Source organism: Pollicipes pollicipes, unplaced genomic scaffold, assembly GCF_011947565.3.
Source record: "Pollicipes pollicipes isolate AB1234 unplaced genomic scaffold, Ppol_2.1 Scaffold_4740;HRSCAF=5597_pilon_pilon_pilon, whole genome shotgun sequence".
NCBI classification, from domain to species: Eukaryota; Metazoa; Arthropoda; class Thecostraca; order Pollicipedomorpha; family Pollicipedidae; genus Pollicipes; species Pollicipes pollicipes.
The window spans coordinates 38,441,672-38,465,472 of NW_023596545.1; the positions used below are offsets into that span (position 1 = coordinate 38,441,672).

At 53.4% G+C, this 23,801-nt stretch overlaps 2 protein-coding genes across 2 annotated transcripts in view; one reads left to right on the forward strand and one right to left on the reverse strand.

Annotated features, from left to right (window-relative positions):
* LOC119098341 (basic proline-rich protein) overlaps positions 1 to 14,850 on the reverse strand; it is a 30,317-nt gene extending 15,467 nt beyond the window's left edge. The window contains exons 1-3 of the mRNA XM_037221263.1: positions 14,734 to 14,850; positions 6,482 to 6,560; positions 1,088 to 1,300 (exon numbers count right to left, since the gene is read on the reverse strand). Of these exons, the coding sequence (XP_037077158.1) occupies positions 1,088 to 1,258 (171 nt within the window). The 5' untranslated portion in view covers positions 1,259 to 1,300; positions 6,482 to 6,560; positions 14,734 to 14,850. The remainder of the gene's footprint in view (positions 1 to 1,087; positions 1,301 to 6,481; positions 6,561 to 14,733) is intronic.
* A 152-nt stretch (positions 14,851 to 15,002) lies between these two features.
* LOC119098560 (microtubule-associated proteins 1A/1B light chain 3B) lies at positions 15,003 to 22,961 on the forward strand. The gene is made up of 3 exons (XM_037221525.1): positions 15,003 to 15,417; positions 17,922 to 18,084; positions 22,787 to 22,961. Exons 1-3 carry the CDS (start codon positions 15,372 to 15,374, stop codon positions 22,944 to 22,946), a joined length of 369 nt encoding a protein of 122 aa, XP_037077420.1. The 5' UTR covers positions 15,003 to 15,371; the 3' UTR covers positions 22,947 to 22,961.
* Positions 22,962 to 23,801: the final 840 nt, after the last annotated feature.

Consider the following 23,801-nt stretch of genomic DNA (forward strand, 5'->3'; position numbering starts at 1 on the left):
ACACTTTGTGGTAACGTACGGATGCCTCATGTTGGTCACTGCTGAACGAAACGCTCCACCCCCTAATTTCACCGGTGAAGCGTGGAGTAAGATACGCCACAGTAAACAAACACGGGCCACCAAGGAGCCCCATGGCGATTGGAGCGCGTCCGCCCACACTGGGCCGACAGCCAGACCGGTCCGTCGGCTCGCCACCCACCCACCTGAGTCGTGGGCCACGGTCATCTCTCTGTTCATCGTCCACACCGGCGTAGCGCAGCGCGGCTCGCCATCGCGCGCGCCAGCTCAGCCCGCCCGGCGGTCGGCGACACTGCGGCCGGTCCGGCCCGCACTCCGTAGCGAGAGGCTGCTGCGCCCGCCCGCCCAGGCCGGCCGCGGATAAGACACGGGCCGCCGCCGCTGCCCGTATCGGCCCGGTGGCCGCGCGCCGCTCCGTTTGACGTATCAGTGCCACTTGTTGGCGGCGGCGGCCGGCGCTTTGTTCCCGGCAGCCGTCCGGCAGCGGCCGGCCCGATACTGACCGGGCCGGCGCGCAGGCGCGAGCAGCAGGCGCCAGTTTCGCGTGCGACGGTTCCGGCCGGCCGCGCCGGCGGCAGGCGATACCGGGCCGTCGGTGCTGCCCCCCCCCCCCCCTCCCGCGCGGCCCGGCCGGCATGAGGTGCCGCCCCCGTGTGTACGTCTGCCAGCCAACTGACCGCGCCCACTCAGACGCGCCGACCGGCCGGCCGCCGCCGCTGCACGGGCCGGCTCAGCCCCCGACGGGGCAACATCTCGCGCTGAGGCGCGCAGCGACCACACGCGCCGGCCGACGGTGACCCTCCCCCCCCCTTCCCCCACGGCAGCGTGCCGCACGGCTCTGGGACTCACCTTCGGCGGCCGGCGGTGCGGCGTCAGCGGCCGGCTCGGGCGCCACGTCCGCCGCCGCCTCGGCCGGCTCGCTCTTGATCTCGGCGGCGGCGGCAGCGGCGGCGGCGGGCGCGGCAGTAGCGACGGCGGTGGCGGCTGCAGCTACGGCGGTGGCCGCGGCAGCGGTGGTGGTGGCGGCGGCGGCGGCGGGTGGCGCGCTGCCGCCGCTCTCGGGCGTGCCGCCGCTCCCGCCACCGCCGCCGGCCTCCACGCCGTTGAGCGCGGCGCCGTCCTCGGCTTGGACCGCACCCGGCTCGACCGGCTCCAGCTTGACCAGGGCGGGCGCGGCGCCGGCGCCAGCCGCCGAGCCGCCCTTCTTCTCCTTCTTCGCCTCCTTCGGCTCCTTGATCATCCTGTCTCGCTAATGCAGCCCTCAGCGGGCCGTCATTCACATCTGAAACACAAGACGTCACTGTGCTGAGCGAGTGCGGCGCCGTGCGGCAGGTAAGCCAAACCAACAGCTTAGCTCACAGTGGCACTATATTAGCATGCACGCAGCACCAGCAGCATATCGTAATGCCAAAAAAGACAAGAATTGACCATGGAATACTTGCCTTTACAAACCGCGACTGGAATTTATATGAATGTTGATTTGCGACACGTGAGTATGACACAGACACGACTGCCCATGATTGATGGGTGTCGAATAGCTGGACGCAACGTTTGAAACGCTGAAAGTTTGAAAAAGGGGCTTACAATGCCTGAAATGCCCGAATTCACTGAAAACACACGGTGTGCGACAATAAAGAAGCGTTCACAAATTGATCCAGTGCCCGAGCCAAGGATGCGCTAGCACAACAATACATGCACGCCCTTGCCACCCATGTGGCTGAACATTGTCGGAGTGTCAGAAACCAGCCCAAAACATCTATGACAATGACAGGGGGAGCCTTGGCTCCTGGACTGCCAGAATAAATCAACGCTACAATACACCGGGACGTATCGGTTAATAGACGCTAACAAGCACACATTGCTTCTATTAAGCCAACTCAATATAACCAATTATAACCATCATGGTCGATCAGTTTCGGCGTAACAACTGCCCACTCATAAAGGGATCTATTAGACTTACAACAGACCATCTAATGATGGGGGGGGGGGGGGGGGAGGCTTGCTACTTCAAGCTGGCTGAGCCCACCCTGTCTGAGTGTTACCATCTACACGAAAACTAGTCTGAGAAGGATCGATACAGGGCCGATGAGCATTCAACACCGCGTCCGAGTGAGCGCGGGCGCCAGACGACTCACGATACACTCAGCGGTCCAGATGACGGCGTCGAACGGCCGGTCCGACAACGGAGACGTGCGGCACTGAGCTTATGCTAGTTTCGAGTACGCCAGTCTTACGAAGAACGCCGAAATTGGTCGTGGCCGTATCGACATGGAAACTTGGTGGTTCCATACGTCCTTCGAGCCCGTCCCACGCTGCTGGGGGCGGCCGGTGGTACGTGTCTATATGGCCGAGCCCAGACGGCAGCCAGTCTGGATGTGTTGAATGACAAATGGAATATCCCACCTTTTTGTTACTTTCGCCCATAGTTGCATCAGACGCCTGCGATTTGATCAGTAATACCGGTTTTCTCGAAATCCTTCCGAATAGCTCGAATTTCGACTAGAAGTAGCCGACCCAGCGGGAGAAATCTCATTTGACTCCCTCTTCACCACTATGAAAGAATACATTTCATCTACCTTGATTTTTCCAACGTGTGTTCTGTAATGTTAGCAACACAATAATGTGTCAAAAGGTTTACGCAATAAACGCTGCGAAAGCCTGAAATGTGCCAAAATGTTTGTGCAATAAATGCTACTAAAGCTCGAAACACTCTGTTTAGACAAAAAGTCTAACGAACATAAGGCTACTAACCCGCGAATTCAACAAAATGTTATGCTATGGCTTTGATTTCTCCCGGCGTTTACCAAAGAATGTCTTTTCGAGCTCACCTTAGCTTTTGGGATTGGAGCACTACAGCATCCATGTGACGCACTGGTTCAAACAATGTGCTCTTCAGTAACAGACCCTTGCCTGAAGGTCCAATCACAAAGTTCTTGTATTCGCACCAAAAGAGGTGCGCACGGTCGTTGCAATTACGACAATTGTCACGACTGCGTGGATGAAGCATAGTGCTGTTACGAAACGTTGACAGCGTAATCCGCGCCTGAAAATGATCAAAATTGATATCCTTGCCAAGTCTCCACGGTGCCGCGGGGGCACTACCCAGTGCTTATATTAGGCGTCAATTGTCCTGAGGTTTCACTTGAGTATGTTTTTGAAATATACCCAAAAGGTGGGGAACTTCCTTTAACACGCGTTCTGGTGGGAGTCAATTTGACCCCCCTGAAGGTTTTTCCGGAATGGTTTCCGAACGACACGGTGTATCCACGCCAAATGTTACAGAGCTGTAGACAATTGAATAGCGGATCGTTTGGTATCAAATATTTAGAAGTGCCTTATAAGGTTGCTGATCTACGGCAGGTTGAAGTCAGACCGTAGATTCGGCGGAGACAGTTTCTGGGGAATCGTTCGATCTCACGCAACGACGGAGAGTTAGACGGAGCCATAGACCTCTGAGATAGTTTCTTAGGCAACACAACTGAATGGACAAACTACACTTAGGATCACGTATGAATGTCACACCAAGGTAAAAACCAAACTGTTTTAATACCCAAGAGCTTGCCGTTTGCGATGGCTTCTGGCGCTCATATCGGATTTATTGATAACAGGAACCGCATTATACATCTTCCACGGACTCCTTAAAGGTTAGAAACGTCCACTGACTTGAAATGACCTGGGCTAACACTTTGTTTTTAGCAGCACACTGTCCCGCGAAATATTTCATGCTGATTTAGCTGCAAAACTCAGAGCAGTCTGGTATGACTTTGGTCACCATGGCCTTCCACAGGTCAAACAAGGTTATAAACTTTAAATGAGCAGCAGTGACCTTTTGCTTGGAACAGGCATCTAGGTTCGAAGGGCGCGTATGTCACCAATCTGGTTCATCTAAATCAATCTGTTTTATAGCTCTACTGGTTTCTGAGATTTCATGCGGGAAGAGGGCCAAACTGATCCCCCCCTCTCCCAACCGAGCGAAGGATATTCCGCTGGCCAACCGGGCGTGTGTCAAGCACAGGGAACGTTGGGTTACCGAAGTTCGTTGCCTTTTTTGCCCACCTTCTTAAACATATGTTGCAGTGGATGCTCGTTCCGGCGTCTATCACATAGCGCATGCTCAAATGATCCATATCCTAATGGCATCATCATGAAGTGACGACTTGAATCATGTCTGTCGCATGCACTGCTGAGCAGCGAGGTCCCGGCACTGGACCCAGTTGTTCAAGATATTTAGCGCGTGGAAAGACGATATATTTTCCATGTAGTGAACGAGCTACGCGTCTGCGACGCATAATCAACCAATGGCTTAATGTTAGAAATTGCGAATGCGCCGGTCTAACTGCTGACTTGACCCAAAAAGGCCCTGGGTTTCCTTGCTCCATCCTTACGATAAACGAACGCGTAAAGAAGAATGCAGAAAATATCGTGATACAACTTTGACTTAGCACAATTCAGCGTTTTCTTTCTCAAAGTATCGATGGTAAACTTGAGTGCCTTGAGTGGAAAACACTTCGACGAAATCCATACAGTAATATAAATATTCAGCTGGCAACTGTCAAGCATGCGTGAGTCGTCTCCGAAGACATCGCGCAGCGTGGGTAACGCGGCACTTCGCTGGAAGTGACACCAGCGCCCCCAGGCGACATGTGGACACGATTGGACCACGTGGTGCACGGTGAAGAGCGCGGAGCACCGTGAACATCGCCGTGTACCATCGCCACACAGTAAGTACCTGTGGGTTTCCTACGCGTGTCTAACACACAATTTGCAGAGCACAAGTTCCTCTCGCCTCATTTTACGTAAGCTGGTATGCCACAGGCCCAAGTCAGGTTTATAGATCCAAGCTTGCTTCTCGTTTACCTGTTCCATCAGAGTCGCCCCTTCGTTGTAAAAATGGCCAAATAGCTGGATAAACATTGCAATTGGTTACAATACTCTCATCTGACTTCGAGACAAACTGGCCTAGAAGACAACGGAACGGCGCGGTACTATACAGCAAGCCGAAGCTACCTAATGGCATGTGTGAGGGGGGGGGGGGGGCGGTGACTGATTTAAAAATTGAGCGTCCTCACAACATGACCCTGTCCCGCACTGCGTGTGGTCGTGACCCGCCGCTGTGACGGCCTCTCCTCCATCCGTGGTAACCACCGGCCGCTCCACACACGCGTGCGACCAGCAGATTAGCGGCGTCGATCTACCGCCACCTGCCAGACGACACAGCCGTCCTCTCATAGCTAAACGCCAACACTGCCGCACCAGTACGGCACCCAGAAGCGTTCTCTCCGGACTCTTGCAACAATGACGGACCGACATCCCATCCAGAGGCGTCCTCTCCGGACCCTTGCAACACTGACGGACCGACATCCCATCCAGAGGCGTCCTCTCCGGACCCTTGCAACACTGACGGACCGACATCCCATCCAGAAGCGTCCTCTCCGGACCCTTGCAACAATGACGGACCGACATCCCATCCAGAGGCGTCCTCTCCGGACCCTTGCAACACTGACGAACCGACATCCCATCCAGAGGCGTCCTCTCCGGACCCTTGCAACAATGACGGACCGACATCCCATCCAGAGGCGTCCTCTCCGGACCCTTGCAACAATGACGGACCGACATCCCATCCAGAGGCGTTCTCTCCGGACCCTTGCAACAATGACGGACCGACATCCCATCCAGAGGCGTCCTCTCCGGACCCTTGCAACAATGACGGACCGACATCACATCCAGAGGCGTCCTCTCCGGACTCTTGCAACAATGACGGACCGACATCACATCCAGAGGCGTCCTCTCCGGACCCTTGCAACAATGACGGACCGACATCCCATCCAGAGGCGTCCTCTCCGGACTCTTGCAACAATGACGGACCGACATCCCATCCAGAGGCGTCCTCTCCGGACTCTTGCAACAATGACGGACCGACATCACATCCAGAGGCGTCCTCTCCGGACCCTTGCAACACTGACGGACCGACATCCCATCCAGAGGCGTCCTCTCCGGACCCTTGCAACAATGACGGACCGACATCCCATCCAGAGGCGTCCTCTCCGGACCCTTGCAACACTGACGGACCGACATCCCATCCAGAGGCGTCCTCTCCGGACCCTTGCAACACTGACGGACCGACATCCCATCCAGAGGCGTCCTCTCCGGACCCTTGCAACAATGACGGACCGACATCACATCCAGATGCGTCGCGTCCTCTTCCAACCACTCGCAACGTCACTCCACACCGCCGTTATAATTGTTTTACACAGATGCGCCTGGGGACGCGGCCCATGAGTCGTGTAAGAGCTGAGCTATCTCCGACATAAACGCACTGCTGTGACACAGGTCACCTCAAGCTTCTGGACGTTCCTCTAGAGGCGCCGGCTGTCGCTGGCCGATCTGTTACATTTTCGCCAGAGCAGGTGTACGTGACGACACGGAGCGGGGGTCGGTGGGTGGGGGAGGGCTACAAACTCACCGGTCGGACGGCGTCGTCCTCAGGAGAGAGCTCAGCTCGGCGGCCAGTGGTGTCAGGGCACCACCCACTTGGCCATCCCCTGCAGCAGAGGTCGCTCGTCAGCGGCGGAACCCGTCCACCGCGCCGGCAGATCGGAGCACGTCCCAGCCGCACGATGCGGACAAATCGGCGCCGTGTGACGTGCATGACTGCGTCGCGTTCGCCGGCGCTGCTGAGTCCGTGGACGGCACCACGCCTGGCTCTGGACGCGGAGACCCCACGTTTCCCATCCATTGACACGCCGCGAACCGGCCGACGGCGAGCCAGCGACTGCCGGCCAGCCTGGCAGCCGCTGCCACAAAGCGCCAGCGGCGGGTGAGTGACACGACACGGCCGCCGCTGGCGGGCGCCGCCACACACATCCGGCAAGCGCACCGCCTCCCGTGCCGAAACACAACCCCTCCCCCTCCCCCACCCCCTTCCAATCACCATCGCAGCCCGTGCAGGTAACGGTCACGGCCACCCCCGGACGACCCGGGAACAATTCCCGGGGGAGGGTCACCGGGGAGACCGGGAATGGCGCGTGCCGGCTGACGGCGAGGGGTGATGACCGCCGGCCGGGCTGACATAGGCACGCCCTGCGCCCGGCAAGACTGGTTTCGGGGATCACGCCGCGAGATCACATCCCCACATCAGCTCGGTGGACGGTGGGCGGGCGGCTGGGACGCGGCAACACTTCTCGGAACACAACGGCCGACATCCTGGGGTTGCCATTTCCAAACGGCCAAAGGGCATTGAGTGGACTTGGGGTAGGACTTTGGCGGCTGGTATGGCTACGACGCTGCCGCCGGGCCGGCAATGCGCATGAATGAACGCGGCCAGCCGTGCCACGCGAGCAGACCACACGCAGTCACTGGTCATGCCAGTTTAGTGCAACAGCTCCTCACGCCGTCACGCGCGCTGCTATCTGAGCTGCCATCCGACAACTCCCTGACGACGTCTGATCATCGTTAAACAATAATTATGAGCGCGGCAATGCAAAAATACGTTTAACACCGGCCGCGTTGGTCATCCGTTGCCGGCGACAGCGCCGATGACGCCATGGCACGGAGCGCCGGCCGGCGACGGCGGCTGCCCGCAGGAATTAGGGTGTGCGCCTCACCAGGCAACAGTGGCGTGGCCCTTGGGCGTCCGGCGCGCAACACACGGTAGTCATGGCTACCCCGACCGTCACACGGCTTTAATCGCCATCGATTGCGTCCGTCGCGCTGCAGCTCCTTAGTGCGGCTGTCGTCCGGATATCCCCGGCCCCGCGGCCCATCGCTACTGGCATCCGTGACAGGCCCACGCCAGGTCCGACCGCCCGCTCCTTAGTGCGGCCGTCGTCCGGATATCCCCGGCCCCGCGGCCCATCGCTACTGGCATCCGTGACAGGCCCACGCCAGGTCCGACCGCCCGCTCCTTAGTGCGGCCGTCGTCCGGATATCCCCGGCCCCGCGGCCCATCGCTACTGGCATCCGCGACAGGCCCACGCCAGGTCCGACTGCCCACTCCCAGGCGATTATGGCAATACGTTGACAATCAGGACAGTGGGCAATGAAGGGTCGCACTGCCGTGGTGCGAAACGGAAGCACAAAAATGTACCACTGACGGTCTGACCCCAGCGATTGCAAATGTCACGGTTCCCACTTTATATTACCGTTGTGAGGATGCAATCATCTGGTACCCTCCAGCAGACTTTCAAAAACGTAGTAGCAATGCGCAATAACGTAAGCTACAAGGTACCTGTGCACATGCATGTGGCCAAATGGCTTGACAAGTTCCGTTAATGCAGCCGTTACCATTATGTGTGCCATGTCATTGGCCCGCAGGCAAACCGGTCTTAGCCTAAAAAACAAACCTGGGTTTTATTGCAATTCTACACGACACACTACCAGCTTCGGCAAAGCACGGGTTACCTCAATTCAAAGCAGAGTAACGGAAAATAACATGCCTGGAATCTCCACAAGCCTTCGACGTAGTGAAGAACTGTGCCCTACCACACACCACTCCGCATTTTCTTCTCACATATCAGCAACGACACGTTTGCTGCCGCGCATGCCTGCGGATTCCAATATTTTATGTGTGTTTCGTGGACGGGTCTCCCAGCCGACAGCGCCCATCGCCCCTCGTACCCCGCTCAATCGACATTTGGCAGCGGGGAGTGAAAACTCACCCCTTTCATCATCCAAGCAACATTATTTGCTCACTCGGATGAAACTGGCGATCAAAACTGACCACCGAATATTTCACTCCTTCCTACATGGGGGGGGGGGGGGGGGGGATACAGGACAACCCGTGTAAAGGGCGAGGATCGTCCATAGGATCCCCAGGCGTTCATCCTGGTCAAATCACTCTTCGCACACCTATTTCACGAGAAGGGCTGACAGCCTCCTCAGCCTCCTCTGTCCACCACACACACAGGCCGGGAGCATGCGCCAGAGTTGCCACGCCCCTCTTCAATGAATCGGAAGCCGCATTTGCCAGCGCTTCCCAACGGACCACCATAGCTGGACAACCATAATCGTCCCCTGAAGACGACGCCGGCCGCGGCGGCCGGGCGGCGGCGCGTGGCCTCGCTCCCCGAAGACGGCCCCGGCCCGGCCGCGCTGCACGGGACGCGCCGTGCACCGGCCCCCGGCCGCAAATCTCCGCCCGGGGCCGCGCCGTGCACCGGCCGCCTGCAGAAGCCGCCGCCGCTGCCGGTCGGCCGGGCGAGCGCCGCAAAACAAACAGCCGCGCGCTGCCCGCCGCTCAATACATCTGCCGGCGAATTTACGACGCGTGACATCCTATCCGTGCTAACCGCTATGTTATCGGCACGGCGGCCATCAGTTTCGCCGCGCTCTCAGCGCCTGTCCATCACCGGAGCGCGAGCGGTGCCGGCGGCGCGGAGGCGCGGCGCTCTGCCCGGCCCCGTCCGTCGGCGGCTATATCGGGCGGCGTGCGTCGCCGGCGGCCGGTCAGCCGGCGTCTGTCGCCTCCCACAGGTGTAGGGCGGCTCGCACGGCGGCAAGGTCAGCGCGCTGGCGGCGGCCGGCGACGGTGGCGCCCCCGCCGCCGGTGCCAGCCGTCACCGCGCCGGGGGTGCCGGCCCGACACTGCCAAATGTCGCGAATAGCCGCCGCCGCCGCCGCCGCCGCCGCCGACGGCGCTGGCCGGGAATGGGTCTGCTCTCCCGCCGGGAGGCACTCGGCCAACGGCCAGCGCTGGCCGAGCAGCGGGCTGCCAGCCGGCGTTGCACCAGCTCACGCGCGTAGGACAACCGAGCGCGCATACAGGGTTTCCGCTGCGAGGGCTCCCGACCAACAAGAGGAAACCGACGGGAGTCCTATTCGGGGCTATCTTAAGACCGGCAGCCGCAGACCCTCATACTGCCTTTCTGAACTTTTCCTGGGGAGCATTGTCGCCATATTTTGGTGTCCTATCGTAAAGAACGAGAAACTGGCATCCTTTAACCACTCTTACATCGCGTTCGTTTCCGATGCCAGAAGCCCAGCATTTCCCGGGGCATGAGTCCAAACCCGCGTGTCTCCGCCTTGTGCGCGTCTCCGCCGGCAGCCAAGTTATACGGCACACCGGACAGCACGGCGGCACACCGGACAGCACGGCGGCACACCTGGCAGCACGGCGGCACACCGGACAGTACGGCGGCCCGCCCAGAGCCTCGGCAGCCGGTGAGCGTGGGCCGGCAGGCGCCAGGTAGCCGCGGGCGGCGCGTCACCCGGCCCGCGCGCAGCCTTAAAGACGGGCCGGGCCGGGCCGGGAGCGGCGCAGCGGCAGCGGCCGGGCACGCACGTGCGCCGGGTCACCGGCCGAGAATGCCAGCCCGGTGACGCAACGGCGAGTCGGCCGGCTGCCAGCTGGCCGGCGTTGGCCGAGCTGGCCATGGGCCGACCGGCGGCGAAGCCCGCTCGGCCCCGCCAACGGAGGGGCGCGCGCGCGCGCGCAAGCGAGCCCGCCGCCCGCAGGCCAGCTGCAAATAGCGCCGCTGCCGCCGTCCGACGCAGAACCAGTTTGCCGGCCAGGCGGCAGCGCTGGCGGTGGCGACCCTCCGCGGCGCTTACGCAAGCGCGCCCAGCCGCCGCCGCGCAAACGGCAAACGGCATCTGACAGGCCGCCGGGCAGAACAACCACAATGTCGGCTGCTTATAGCGAGGATCGTGCGGGCTCGCTTCCGTCCACATGTATGCTGCTAAAACATTACAAAGGACGGATAAGACAACTAGCTTGCATGCAATTATTTGTCACACTGTCATATTTTAAATCGTTGAATATAAGAAACTCAGGGGTCATGCGTATACCGAGGATACAATCAAACCAAAATGAGGCACCTGCAGTCATCATCACAACCCCGTTGAATCGCATTTCAATGACTGCTGACGCCAGTTGAATTAGCCCCAATCCCCCCTCCCCTCAAAACCGTTACAATCTACCAAGCAACATCGTCGCGTGGCGTGGCTACGGAAGCGGTCCGTTCATCTCCTAAGAGTGAATGGACTCGGCCGAGGTGACGTGTTGCAGAGCTAAAAATTCATCGTGCAAACAACGATCTGGTGTCGTATTTTACTATGCCGGAAGGAAAGCCCTCTTAGAAATTGATCTCCCTCTACTCGGCTGGTGGGTCAATGAAGACGCAACAAACTCTCTCCTGCGCTTGTACTCAAGCTCAAATTCATACCCTTACCCCTCCCCATTCAGAGCAAACTGGATGTCAAAGAAATCTGTCACCCCTCCCCCATTCAGAACAAATTGGATGTCAAAGGAATTTGTCATCACCGAGAAACAGAACGAACTAAAAGCTAAATTTTGGTATTCGAAAGAAAAACGCATCGTGTATCTCTTCGTCACACTTTTCCGTACCCTGAAGGACATAAATGGTCGGTGTGTATCTTTCAGGGAGCGCACATATCGCCGGACGCCTCCGGGTACGCAAAGCGCTCTCATACAAACGTAAGACCACACCGCACACGGCCAGTACGCTACTCCTTTGGGTTTGGGGCGCGTCGACGACACTGGTCAGTATTGCCCCGAGAACGGCCACTGGCAGCGGCCAGCAGTCTGCCCCAATTGGTACCACCATCGACCAAACGGACGGCGGCAGCAGGGAGCAGCGGCGACGCAGGGCCCGAGAGTCAACCGCCGGCCGTCAGCAGGTTCCGTGATGGACGGGTGCGGACGCACACCACCCCGACAGCGAGGCCGTGGCACCGGACAGCAGCGAGCCCGCCAGCGCATCTCAACGAAGGGGTGTCTGAGCCGTGGTTAAAACGGAAAAGCTCCGGGGGGGGGGGGGGGGGGCGGCAAAAAGCAGCGTATTCATGCCAGGACAGCCCAAAACGGGACTACACGGCCCTGAGTCGGACGACAGCTCCAGAGATGACATCTCCAGCTGCGCGACCTGCGCCATGACCAGCGAGGCCAAGCCGGGGGGAGGGGGAGAGGGCGGGGACATGCTCGGCGGTCCGACCACGACAGAGCCCCAGCATGGTGCGGTCAGAACATGGTATACCGGCGTGGTTCGCGGGACGGCTTCGGTAGCCCTCCGCGGCTACGTCAGGCCTGTCAAGATCAGCCTGTCGGGATGCCAACAACAACAGCCGCTTCGCTCGGCCCGCGGCACATATGCAGCGTGTTTTGAGTCCGGCACTGCAGTCCTGACCGACCAATGCGTTATTCACACACCTATTTCAGTGCCCCAGGCGTGCAGCCCACGCGCCGTCCCCCTCCCCACCCCTCATAGGTTCGCACTGATGTCCACAGGAGATGGATCCGCGTGCACACATCGTCGTCGTCATTGGGACTTCACGATGCACTCAGCTGCTGAGGCTATATGGCATCGTCCGCCTCTCACCCTGAGAAGGAAGAGCGGGCACCGCGGGGAGTCGAACCTCGCACCTCTGGTTCCCCATACGTGCAGTGGTTAACGCAGACGAGTTAATCACTACGCTATCGGCACCCCGCGTGTGCACATCAGTACGCAAATCAGGACAGGATTCCCGTACAGATCAGGCCGCGATTCAGATCAGCGCACGTCTACTTCATTGACAATTCTGGCCGTGCCTCCCCCGTTGCCTGGGCTCACCCGTGTCATCAACGGCGCCCGCCGGCTGGGGACCTAAAGCGATCACGTGACCGACGCCGCCGGGCCGACATGACCCGACCTCGCCCGGGGCGCGGGTCAAGGGTCACCCGTGATGCGGATCACTGGTGCGAAAGTCTGCCATGGGATCACGCTGGGGTTGCGGGTGGCTGCTGCTCGTCGCGCGTCACGCCACGTGGTGAGCTGATTCTGGGACAATTCGCGTGCGGCTTTAAGCTGGACACCAGCAGCCCAATCTGTTTTGGCTGTTGATAACCGACCAACAAAAACAGCTCATCCCATGGCTAAGAACCAGTTATCTTAATATTTGACTGCGGCTTATGCATTCTCTGCCTTTCATCACTATGTCTACATGTAAGGGAGAGTTCCCACTAACTGAACAATTAACAAGTAGTTAAATCATTAGCCAAAAATGTGCCAGCATACTTTGTAGGCGACAAGTTGGAGTCTTCCGCCACTAATAACCCACGTCTGCAAGTCTGAACCTTTCTTCTTGTAATTGTAATCTCCCATGATATTTGGGATCAGCTACATGCTGTGAACAACACATTCAAAATTATCAGTCCTGTGTACCAAGGACCATCAGCTGAAGCACATGCTACCAAACACAGCTTAAGCCACTGCCAAACACAGCTAAGTCCCTTGGCACAAGAAGTAAGAAACATGAAATGTCAAACTTGTGTTATTCTTATTGATAAGTGTTCTTTGACTTATTCTTTCAAACCCATTATTGCATGTCATGACCTTCTATTACTGGGAAAAGTTTTTTCCAAAAAAGAAGTTTTCCAGAAAAGAGAAAAAAAGAGAATTTTCTTAATGATTGGTGTTAATTTAGTCCACATACATGTTTTGAGTTTTCAATCCAACATGCTTGGCATCATTTTAAAAATTTCAAGCACTTGTGTTAATTTCAATAATGGCGAACAAGCTTATATGTACCAGTAGGTGCTGATGCTGCCAGAATGTCACTCTCACTGTGCATTGCTAATCATAAGTGTTGGTCATTGACTACCTACAGGAATAACACTGCAACTACACATTCCTTATCATTGTCATCAGCCACTGATGATACATACGCCAATTTTTCATCTTGTGACAATACCCATGGACCTTACTGACATCAATATGCTGGTAATGGTGATGTTTCCATGATATATAGATGATTATGACCATACTTATACTGCTACATGTTCATATCTTTTCTGAGCAAAATTAAAGCAGCAGTCTGTACTGAGTCCCATTGTAAGGACAAAAGTCAACCTCCTTAATAATGAGACAGTTGTTGCATAATAAGTTTTGAGCATATGTCTGACCAGCAACACATACCCAGTAACACTTGGCCACAACATAACAATCATGCTATGTTTAATCTTAAGATGCGGATAACTTGAATTATCCCAAAGAATGATAGCTTGTGCAAATGCAAATAATTTCAACATTACAATAACTTGATGAGAATAGAATTTGACATGACATAAAACATATCCAAATCAAGCAACCTTGCTAGAACTGTTGCATATTCATGTGCTCTGCAATTCATTTGTTGTCTGACATCAATGTTGTCTCAAGTCTTCAGCATATCACTGGTAATTCATGTTTTATGACCGCACATGGCTACAAATTCAGTGTAGATACATGATGGCTGCACACAATAGTGTTTTCATATCAGACACTTCCTGAGTTCACAGCAAAATGACTGGTCTTAGAGCACTCTGTAATCCCCATGCTTAAAAATTGATTGAATGACAGAGCCTGAGAGCCTGACTGACCATAAAAACAAATTAACAAACACCTACCTGTTGAGGCACATATGTACCTTAGGAGTACTATGCCTAATCAAGTGGCTCATTTTTAAAAAGGTCTCAGCATTGAGGCGAATATGGCGACCAGTGTTCGGGAACGAGTTGAAAAAGAACCACCAGCATTGCCATTTAGGTGCCACTATTCAGATGCACAGCAAATAACGACAGAAATAATGTGACTTGTTTCCACCCATTTCACTCACTAGTTACTACATTCACAGCATCTTGAGCGCGCGGCATATTCGTCACAACTTACTCATTTCATCCGAGAATACTGCTATTCTGAGCTCGAACATCATCATTGAAGCAGCGAGCACGTTGGAGCTTACCTTCAGCTTAAAGGACGTTCCGCAGGGCAAAGATGCTGACACTGAGTTAATATCCACAGGATTAATATTCCGTGGAAGTATCCATCTTGGAAATTCTCACAACGCTGGTCACGTGATACATACGGCGGATTTGATTGGTGTTTGCTGCCGAAGTGTTTGCGGATGACTATTGCCGTGAAAGCTTCCTAAAAATATAGTTGCGTATTAAACCGAACAAAATCGCCCTGTTCAATTTCGCATGTCAAATTGAATAGCTTTATCATACCCAAACCTGTTAAAAGGACATATGAAGGAAAAACACTCTAATGTTAAGCGAGCTTTCATTTGGAGAATTTGTTTACACCTTTCAGCTGGCCCGAGAACAAAACAACTCCACGAGGGACGTGAGCAGGCCCTGAGCAGGGCGAGCTGATTGCGTCGTACGTGGGACGGAGGGGGCAGCTGGGTAACGCAGGCTCATTGATTCGTGGTGCGAGCTGGACGGGTTTGGAACGCGAGTACCAGCGAAGGTTTGCCAATAACCACCAAAGTCGATTTGTGGCTCGCATAGCTTTGGAAAACCGCCCCCGCAGGACGTCTTGCTCGGCCAGCTTGCAGAGGTGCACCCAGCATCCCTTGCTTTTGCAATCGCAGTTCTGATGTCTGGAGGCATGGAGAAGACATTTAAAGAGAGGAGGTCGATGGGTATGTACTGATTCAATAATGGGTGACTGAAAGCTATGGTATAGGTAGAGGATACCTCCTGAACAGTTTCCAGCACACTGCTTTGCCAGTTATTCATTATTTATCTCAATTCTTTGATAATCCTGGTGATTCTGAACAAAGGCAGGCATGTGTGAAGGACTGAGGACAGAGTTATCCAGCTAAAGTTCACATATGACTGCTAGAAACTTGGAGGAAGTATGTGACAAAATAGTGTTTAATAACTGTCTTAAGCATGGAAAATGTGTAGTAAGTGTGCAATATGTACCTTGGTATCTTGTGATGTGAAACATGTTGGTATGTACCCACAACATCAGCCTAGTTAGGATATCTTTGCCCACTTAGGACCAAACTTTCTGTGTTCCAGGCAGCACTGTTCACTTTTTATTTTTGAGATTGATTTGGGCATGGCTGTGCTGAGCGGGAGAATGTGTTGTGCAAACTGATGTATAGAATGCAATAATGGCACTGATGATGATGAATATGCATTACAGATGAAAGCAACATTCAAAATTTATGCTTAATTAGCTGGTTTGCAAGTTGTATAGAAACTGCTGCTGTTTTACGTACTGTGTGCAAATTATGATTGCATGGGGTGCCTTCATAGGTGTGCATCACATGGGAAAGGTGGATCTCCCATTTTTTAATGCTTGGAATTCAGACATAGCATTGTTTGGCCGGTTCGCAACTTACCCACAGTGTGCTGTTCTCTCACATAGTGAGTGGAAACAATGATGCAGCAAATTTAATCATGAGAAAGGCCAGGGTGGTGGAAGTGTAGTGGTCAACACATCTGTGTTAACCACTGCACATCTGGGAAGCCAGAGGTATGGGGTTTGATTCCCCTGCTGTGCCTGCCCTTCTTGCTGGGGTCAGAAGCAGATGATACCATATAGCCTCAGCAGCTGAGTGCATCATAAAACCCAATGACATGACACACAAACACATGAGGATGGTTAGGCATAACAGATCAAAGTTAAATGGCACTATGACAAATTTTGAATGCTAAAATTCCTGTGAACACCTCTAAATGCTCCACAGTTAAAGGGTGACAAAAATAGTTATGGTGAAACCTACCCAAGGGCAAAAGAACTGGGAGCCATCCTTTCACCAGGCTAGGTAGGATTGTGAAGAGGATATCTTCAAGTGACCGATTCTTTTAATGACACCTGAGATACCAAGGCAGCTTCTAACAAGCCAATCAGGACAATTTCCTTACTCCATCCCAGGAAGATAGTAGTAGGGGAACTTAGCAGCTTGCTGGCCATGGTGTGATGTGTCAGTAAAAGTAGTTTTGCTGAGGTCAGGGATGTGGGATACACTGAACAGTCCACATTGTCATTGAATTATATGTGATGTAAGACTTAAATTCTGGGCTTTGATTATTTAAGGATAAAAGATGGAGTGGCTGGTGCCAATAGCGGTTAACATTCAGGGATGCATGATGCTCCTGGTCCTCCTCCCAAGATGCAGTGGCAAGTGCCAGTAATGGCTAGCATGCATTGATGTGTGAGGCTCCAGGTCCTCCTCCTCCTAAGGTGCTATGAATGGTGCCAGTGGTGGTTAATTTTAGGGGTGTGTGATGCTTCTGATCTTCCTCCCAAGATGCATTGACTGATGCCAGAGATGGTTATTATTCAGAGATGTGTAATGCTCCTCATCCTCATCCTCCCAAGATGCAGTGACAGGTGCCAGTTATGGTTCATTTTTAGGGATAGGTGATGCTCCTGGTTCTCCTCCTCCCAAGATCCAGGGGCTGGTGTCAGTGATGGTTAATTTTGAGGGATGTGTGATGCTCCTGGTCCTCCTTCCAAGATGTATTGACTGATGCCAATGATAGTTAACATTCAGAGATGTGTGATGTCCCTGGTCCTCCTCTCAAGATGCAGTGACTGGTGTCAGTGATGGTTAATGTGCATTGATGTGTGATGTTCTGGTCCTCATCCTCCCAAGATGCAGTGGCTGGTGCCAGTGATGGTTTATTTTTAGTGATGTGTAATGCTCCTGGTTCTCCTCCTTCTATGATGCAGTGACTGGTAGCTAGAAAGCCAAGAAAGCTTGAGCACTTAGGATGCTATACACAAAGACTGACCAGCTAGTAAAAATTGTTCACCTATGTATGCTCACTCCTAATGGTCATCCAGAAGTGATCCTCCTAACAGCCATTCCTGAAGTTCAAGAGCTGAGCTGGACATTGTTACAGCACTTGGTTTTGAAATGAAATGGAGAAATCTTCTTTAACCTTATCAATGCAAACAACAAGTGATGTCACAGGCCTTATTTATGTTGTCTTACCTGTCACATGACTGGGAAAGCCAGTCAGTTAGTTAGTTAGTTAGTTACCCAGTTAGCCAGTAGAAGGGTTAGTTATTGATGTTCAGCTGAACTGACCAGGGCTTGTGTTTGTGACCTGACTGTGTCCAAGAGCAGTGTGGTGGTTGAGTGGTTTCACCCCATAACACAAGCATTGCCATTTCTGTTTGCAGAGCAGCGTGTGCACGATGTCAGGCATATTCGTGAGCTGCACCCCAACAAGGTGCCAGTCATCATCGAACGCTTCTCGGGCGAGAAGTCCCTGCCACAAATCGACAAGACCAAGTTCCTTGTTCCGGATCATGTGACAATGGGCGAACTCATCAGAATCATCCGGTATGAGTGATGTATCTGTGGGGCATTCAGTACATTTGTGCATCTGCATTTATGTGGTAGATCTATTTGTCTAAAATATTCATTTGTTCCCATTGGTAAAAGCGGTATTGTTGAGTGCCCTCTCTCTTTCACATCACTTCTTTATTCAGAATGGTTTATTTACAGCAAATCTTGGCCCTTTCTACTCAAATTCACCTTCAATTTTTTATGCACCCCTTGCACTTACATCATGAAAATAAATTCAAGGCTCTGAAGGAATCTGGAAAAGGCTCTGAAGGAATCCAAAATTTTGCTTTAAAAGGCTCTGAAGGAATCTGACAATTTTGCCTCCTGGACAGCAACTGTTCAGAATTTAAGCAGATTCCTGAGCAGGACCCTGTGTCCATGTTGGTGCTCTTTTCGATTTTATTCTCAGATTGGTAGTTAGCATTCCCGACCGACGCAACCCACCACACCATCTTATCTATTTGGTGTCCACTCCCGTCCCCATGTCGTAATGTGCTACTAACGTAACGTTCCTCCTACTACCCAGTTAAATGACATAAGTTCTACAAAAAAAAACTCCTACCGACAGGCATGCTACGTTACTTCTACTGTTAATACCCGACATGGGCGTTACGTGACTGAGCTTATACTGGAAAAATGCACCCCTCATTATTTACACTGAAAAACATGTGCAGTCGTTGCGTAAACACCTTAAAACACATAAACACATGTTTCTCATGTATTTCGGAGAAGGTTTGGCCGCCTTTTCCTGCTGAGCCCTTAAACTTGTTTTGCAGCACTACGACAGAGCGCCATGCGTTTTTCAGTAGAACAATTGTCGCGTAGAACAATTGTCGTGGATCTGTCGATCGCAATATTCACAGCAGCAATAATGTATTGACACCATTGAGTGGACACCTGCAGTCTGATTTCGCCCAGCCAAGTGCTCCCATCTGTTCGTTCCCTCTGCAGGATTCTGGTGAGGCTTAACCTACGGGCTGGAGTACTGGCGGTTATGATTTGTGGAGTATGGCCTGCATCGGATTGCGTAAATATCGCAAATAACTATTGGTGGAAGAAGTGATCACGCGGATATATGAGGACTCAAGTGGTCTGTACGGTAGACATGATGAGTGACATACAATTTTTAGATGTATTTTTTTCTCAAGTTTTGTGGTATAGCAATTCTATCACATATAACTGCGATGGAAATAATGTCGCGTATAAGTAAAGACCGTATAAGTCTTTGATGAAGAACTTATGGTGGGTATAAGTTTTGTGGTCGAGTTTTGTTTTGTAGCACTCATGTCGATTGTAAATGTTTGCAGTAGAAGTTATGTCGCGCATGAGTGAAGACTGCATGAGTTTTGGCGGCATATATATAATTATGCGTATAAGTTTTTGAAACATGCACTTTGTCGTCCAGCACTTCCGTCGTGCATAAGTATTTGCAGTAGAAGTTACGCCGTGTACATAAGTTGAATGTGTACAAACTTTGCTGCAGAAGAAACGCCGGGTGTATGAGTAAAGTATGTTTAAATTTTTGCAGTAGAAGTGATGCCACGTTTAACTGATCTCGTAGTTCTTCTGTCGGCGGGAGTTCTTGCCGTGGTACTAACGTCCTAACACCCTCCTCTCCTACGACATCGTTCACATCAAGGTCAGGGAGTGGCCGTGATCTGGTCGAACTTAGAAGTGTAACATACTCTATGAAAATAAACACTGTGTGTCCGCTCAGCTGCGAAATATTGTTCGGAGTTTGACGCATTTCAGTTTTACACTTGAGATGTGAACTAAGCTGTTCGCGCAATTCGGTGTCATTTTTGAAATCCGGCGTAATTATTTCCGTCGTGTTGTAATATGCCGTCCCTCTTTTCGTGTTGCATGAGGAATGACGTGGCGGATGACGCTTGGACATTGGGCTTGACGGACATTGGGGTGTAATTCTTGGGCGACGAACTCCACTTTTACGTTCTGGGCACAGGTGTGAAACCCACCGTGGAATATCAGTTGCTGAAAGCAGTTACATGGGAAGAGAGCGTTTCACTAATCACACTTAGCAAACTCGTGTACGACAGAAAGTCACATTTATTTCTCCCACAGATCATCAAAACGTCTCCAACAGAAATGATTTACATTTGGTCCATTTGACAACATGTGCTGCGGGACCGCGGCAGACCGCACGTCACGACACCTGCCATGACATGTATGACAGGACACTATGTGGGCATTGGCAGGTGACACATTTGACAGTATAAAAACAAGTTTACATTCATGTGATGAATTACGAAGTGAAATAGTATTACGATTAGGATTGTGCCTTTTGGCCATCTTAGATGGCTTTGCGTGGCACTGTTTTTCTCTTGGTCCCGCTCGCACACGCCCAAACACTCCGCGGCGGCACGTGGTCTACTCGCCTCTAATGACCCGCGCGAGGCCAGGTGCTGGTTATTTAAGATAGTGGACCGACCCGACGTGCTTGGGTGGGAGGGATGTCACTGGGTGGTGAAAGACAGTCGAGTGAGACCAGTGGATTGTCTCGTTTGCCTGCTGTTCGCCGCTTGCTGACCTACCGGCCGGACGACGACAAATGACGACGTCCGCGGGGTCGCCATGTTTGGGCGGCCCACATAAGACTCCCTCGTCAGGTGACGTTCCAAAACGGTTGAGCCTTGGCACCGGAAACGTCGTTCAAATCGAGGTCAGATTTTTACAAAGTTGCAAAATCAGAGTTGATTATATAGCACGTGTAATAATAACAGGTGAGTTGTATGAGATCTGTGTGGAAAAACAAGTCACAAACAGTCACACCTTTATGCTTATACAAGCACGGACTTAAGCATGACGGGTGGTTACAAAAAAAGCATCCATTTGCTCTCGAAGTTGATATTTCTTGATGTGATGGTCATCGACGCAATATGAAGCAATTGCACTAATTATAAGTCGAGTTTCGCAACATATGAAGAACGTTTCCCATTGTCCTGCACAGGGCGGTTGGTCGCCACCATTCCACATGTACGACCATCTGCTGCTTTTCTGCCTGCTGCAGGGCTGACAGTGGGTTTCGGCGAAGTCGCTAGTCGTGTTTTACAGAAACGCGCTGATCTTATGAGATCAGTTCAGTGAGACGTGTCATAAGAACTGCAGCCCTGGTCTGTACGAGAACGTACCGGTAGAGGAGAAAAGGAGCGAAATAGCCTTACACGTTGTCTTGCCCGGGTCCGGGTACGTAAAGATATGCAGCGTGAGCTGTCTGTGTCCTATTGTACCTTTCACTACCTGGGCGTGGTGTAAACGTGTAGCATGCATGGTGATTTGTTACCAGCTGAATTAAATATGCATGTTGTTGTCAGTTGCTGCTGCCCGTAGCTGCCTTCTGTTGTTGAATATTGCGCTGGATTCTACAGCGGGGTTTGTGTAACGCAGGCCAGTTGAAACACCACCGTTTCTGAGGGCCGCAGATCCCCTCGTCTTATCCCAGCTTGCAATCTCAGTAGCTGGACCAATCTGAACACAAGACGCGGAACAAATAATTACTGTTGCGATTTATGCTTGTGTTAAACGACGCATGATGCATGATGCATGCACCGTTTGTGCATGCAGATAAGTGAACGATTTGGAAGCGATTAAGGCAAGTGTTCTGCGACAAATTTTGTTTCGAAGCTATTGACGAACGCGTGCGCCACCTGTTCTACACGACATCGCGTTTGATGTTAGTGCTGAATGCAACATGGTTCATGGGTGTGGAACTGTAGTTGTATTTTCTTTTTTTGTGCGCAATCTTGCAAACTAGTTCTGAAACGCGAAGCCTGGGCTTCGTGCGGGCTTCAGATGCGAAGCCTGCCAGTGCTAGCTTCAGGCAGTTCTACCCTGATAACTCTGCTCTGCCTTATAATAGTAGTGATGCTGGTCCGTGATGAGAGAGGAGATGGGGAAGGGGTGCCGGTAGTGTAATGGTTAGCGCATCTGAGTTCACGAGCGCGCGTCTGTGAAACCAGAGGTATGGGGTTCGATTCCCCGCGGTGCCTGCCATCCTGCCAGGGTGAGAGGCAGGCGACGCCATATAGCCTCAGCAGCTGAGTGCTTCGTAAAGCCATTAACCCATGACATGCCATGACAGGCCCGTGATGAGACAACATAGCCCGCAGGGAGCACCAGCAGGGTGCTCCGCTCAACCCGTGTTGTGGGGTCAGCCTGTGGATTCTTCTCATCTCTGATGGACCGGTGTTGACTGGTGTCGAGGAGCTTGTGGACTGCTTGCCTCTCCAGCCCAGGCTCCAGCTGACCTTTGTTGTGGGAGCTATCTGGTACTGGCCTCCCCAGCTGACCTGTGCTGTGGGGCCTATCGGACACCGGATTTCCCAGCTGACCTGTGTTGTACGGTCCTTCAGGTGTGGGGCCTATCGGACACCGGATTTCCCAGCTGACCTGTGTTGTACGGCCCTTCAGGTGTGGGGCCTATCGGACACCGGATTTCCCAGCTGACCTGTGTTGTACGGTCCTTCAGATACAGGACTTCCCATCCGACCTGTGTTGTGGGGCCTGTCTGTTGTTAGGGTCTCCAGCCGACCTGTGTTTTTGGCCACTCTGTCACTAGGCTTCCCAGTCGAAAGGCTATCGCAGCCAACCTTGTGAGCCCCGTTTGGAGCCGGACGGGGAACCTGTCTGTAGGATCCTCTCACTGCAGCTGAGTAGTCCGTCTCGGTGTCTGCCGCAGGCGCCGACTGAGCCTGCACCCGAACCAGGCGTTCTTCCTGCTGGTGAACCAGCGAGCCATGCCGCTCGTCTCGGCCACGATCGCCGACGTCTACAGCCAGGAGCGCGACGACGACGGGTTCCTCTACATGGTGTATGCCTCGCAGGAGGTGTTCGGCTAGGCGGGCGGTGGCACTGGCTGTGGCTCTCCGACCAGCTGGGGACGCCGGGCGGAGCCAGAGCCGCAGCCCGGGTGGAAGTGAGCCGCTCGCGCCAGCTGTTAGGGTGGTCCCGACGCTGTGTTCACATTATGAATCCCTTTTGCGTGTGTGGGCGGCGTGAGTGGCCGGCTGGTAAATGTGTATTCCATGCGTTTCTGTCGGCCAAAGCGCTCATGAAGACCGCCGTAAGGTCTTGTGCTGGTCGAGGCGTGTAACGACACGGACGACATTGTGGATATCGGCTAGGGCGAAGGCCGGAAGGACGTGCTTCGATTAGAACTGGCATGGCTTGCGTCGAGACAGACCCGAGAGCCGTTAAGTGCCGACGTCGCCGCACCGGCTGGTCTGGGCGGTGAGGGGGAGCGGTTGCACGCGGCTGCCCCCTCCCAGCTCTGCTCCGATAGGGAGACGATGTTAGCCGTTGTAGTCAGCCTGACTCAGCAGGGGCCCTCTGAGAGCGGCAGCGTGCGCTTCGACACCATGACGGCTCGAAAAATTTCCGTCTAGGTCATTGAGACAGCGAAGCATTTGACCCCGTGTCTAGCCCCGTCTAAATTCTTTGTCTTATCAGCACTACCGAGTAGGTTGCACATAACAGGTTTTCGCTGTCACTTACGATAAGCCTGGCTCGTTTATTGTAAGTGGTGAATGTTTATGGTTGTGTTTAAGTCCGAGGCATTGGGATATGTGATGGCAATCGTGGTGCCCGCTCTACGGCGGTGAAGCTTTATGTAGGCCGTGCGTTTTTAATTGCTTTCTAACATTTTAGTGCGCACGGTGGCTTGTACACCCTGTTAGGGTTGTGTGTGTTCGATT

Bases quoted from the DNA above. Each gene is read 5' to 3' on its own strand.
- LOC119098560 (XM_037221525.1), top strand. From the start codon at position 15,372: ATGTCTGGAGGCATGGAGAAGACATTTAAAGAGAGGAGGTCGATGG. The intron at 15,418-17,921 runs GTATGTACTGAT...TTCTGTTTGCAG, and splicing joins TAAAGAGAGGAGGTCGATGG to AGCAGCGTGTGCACGATGTC. The intron at 18,085-22,786 runs GTATGAGTGATG...TGTCTGCCGCAG, and splicing joins GAACTCATCAGAATCATCCG to GCGCCGACTGAGCCTGCACC.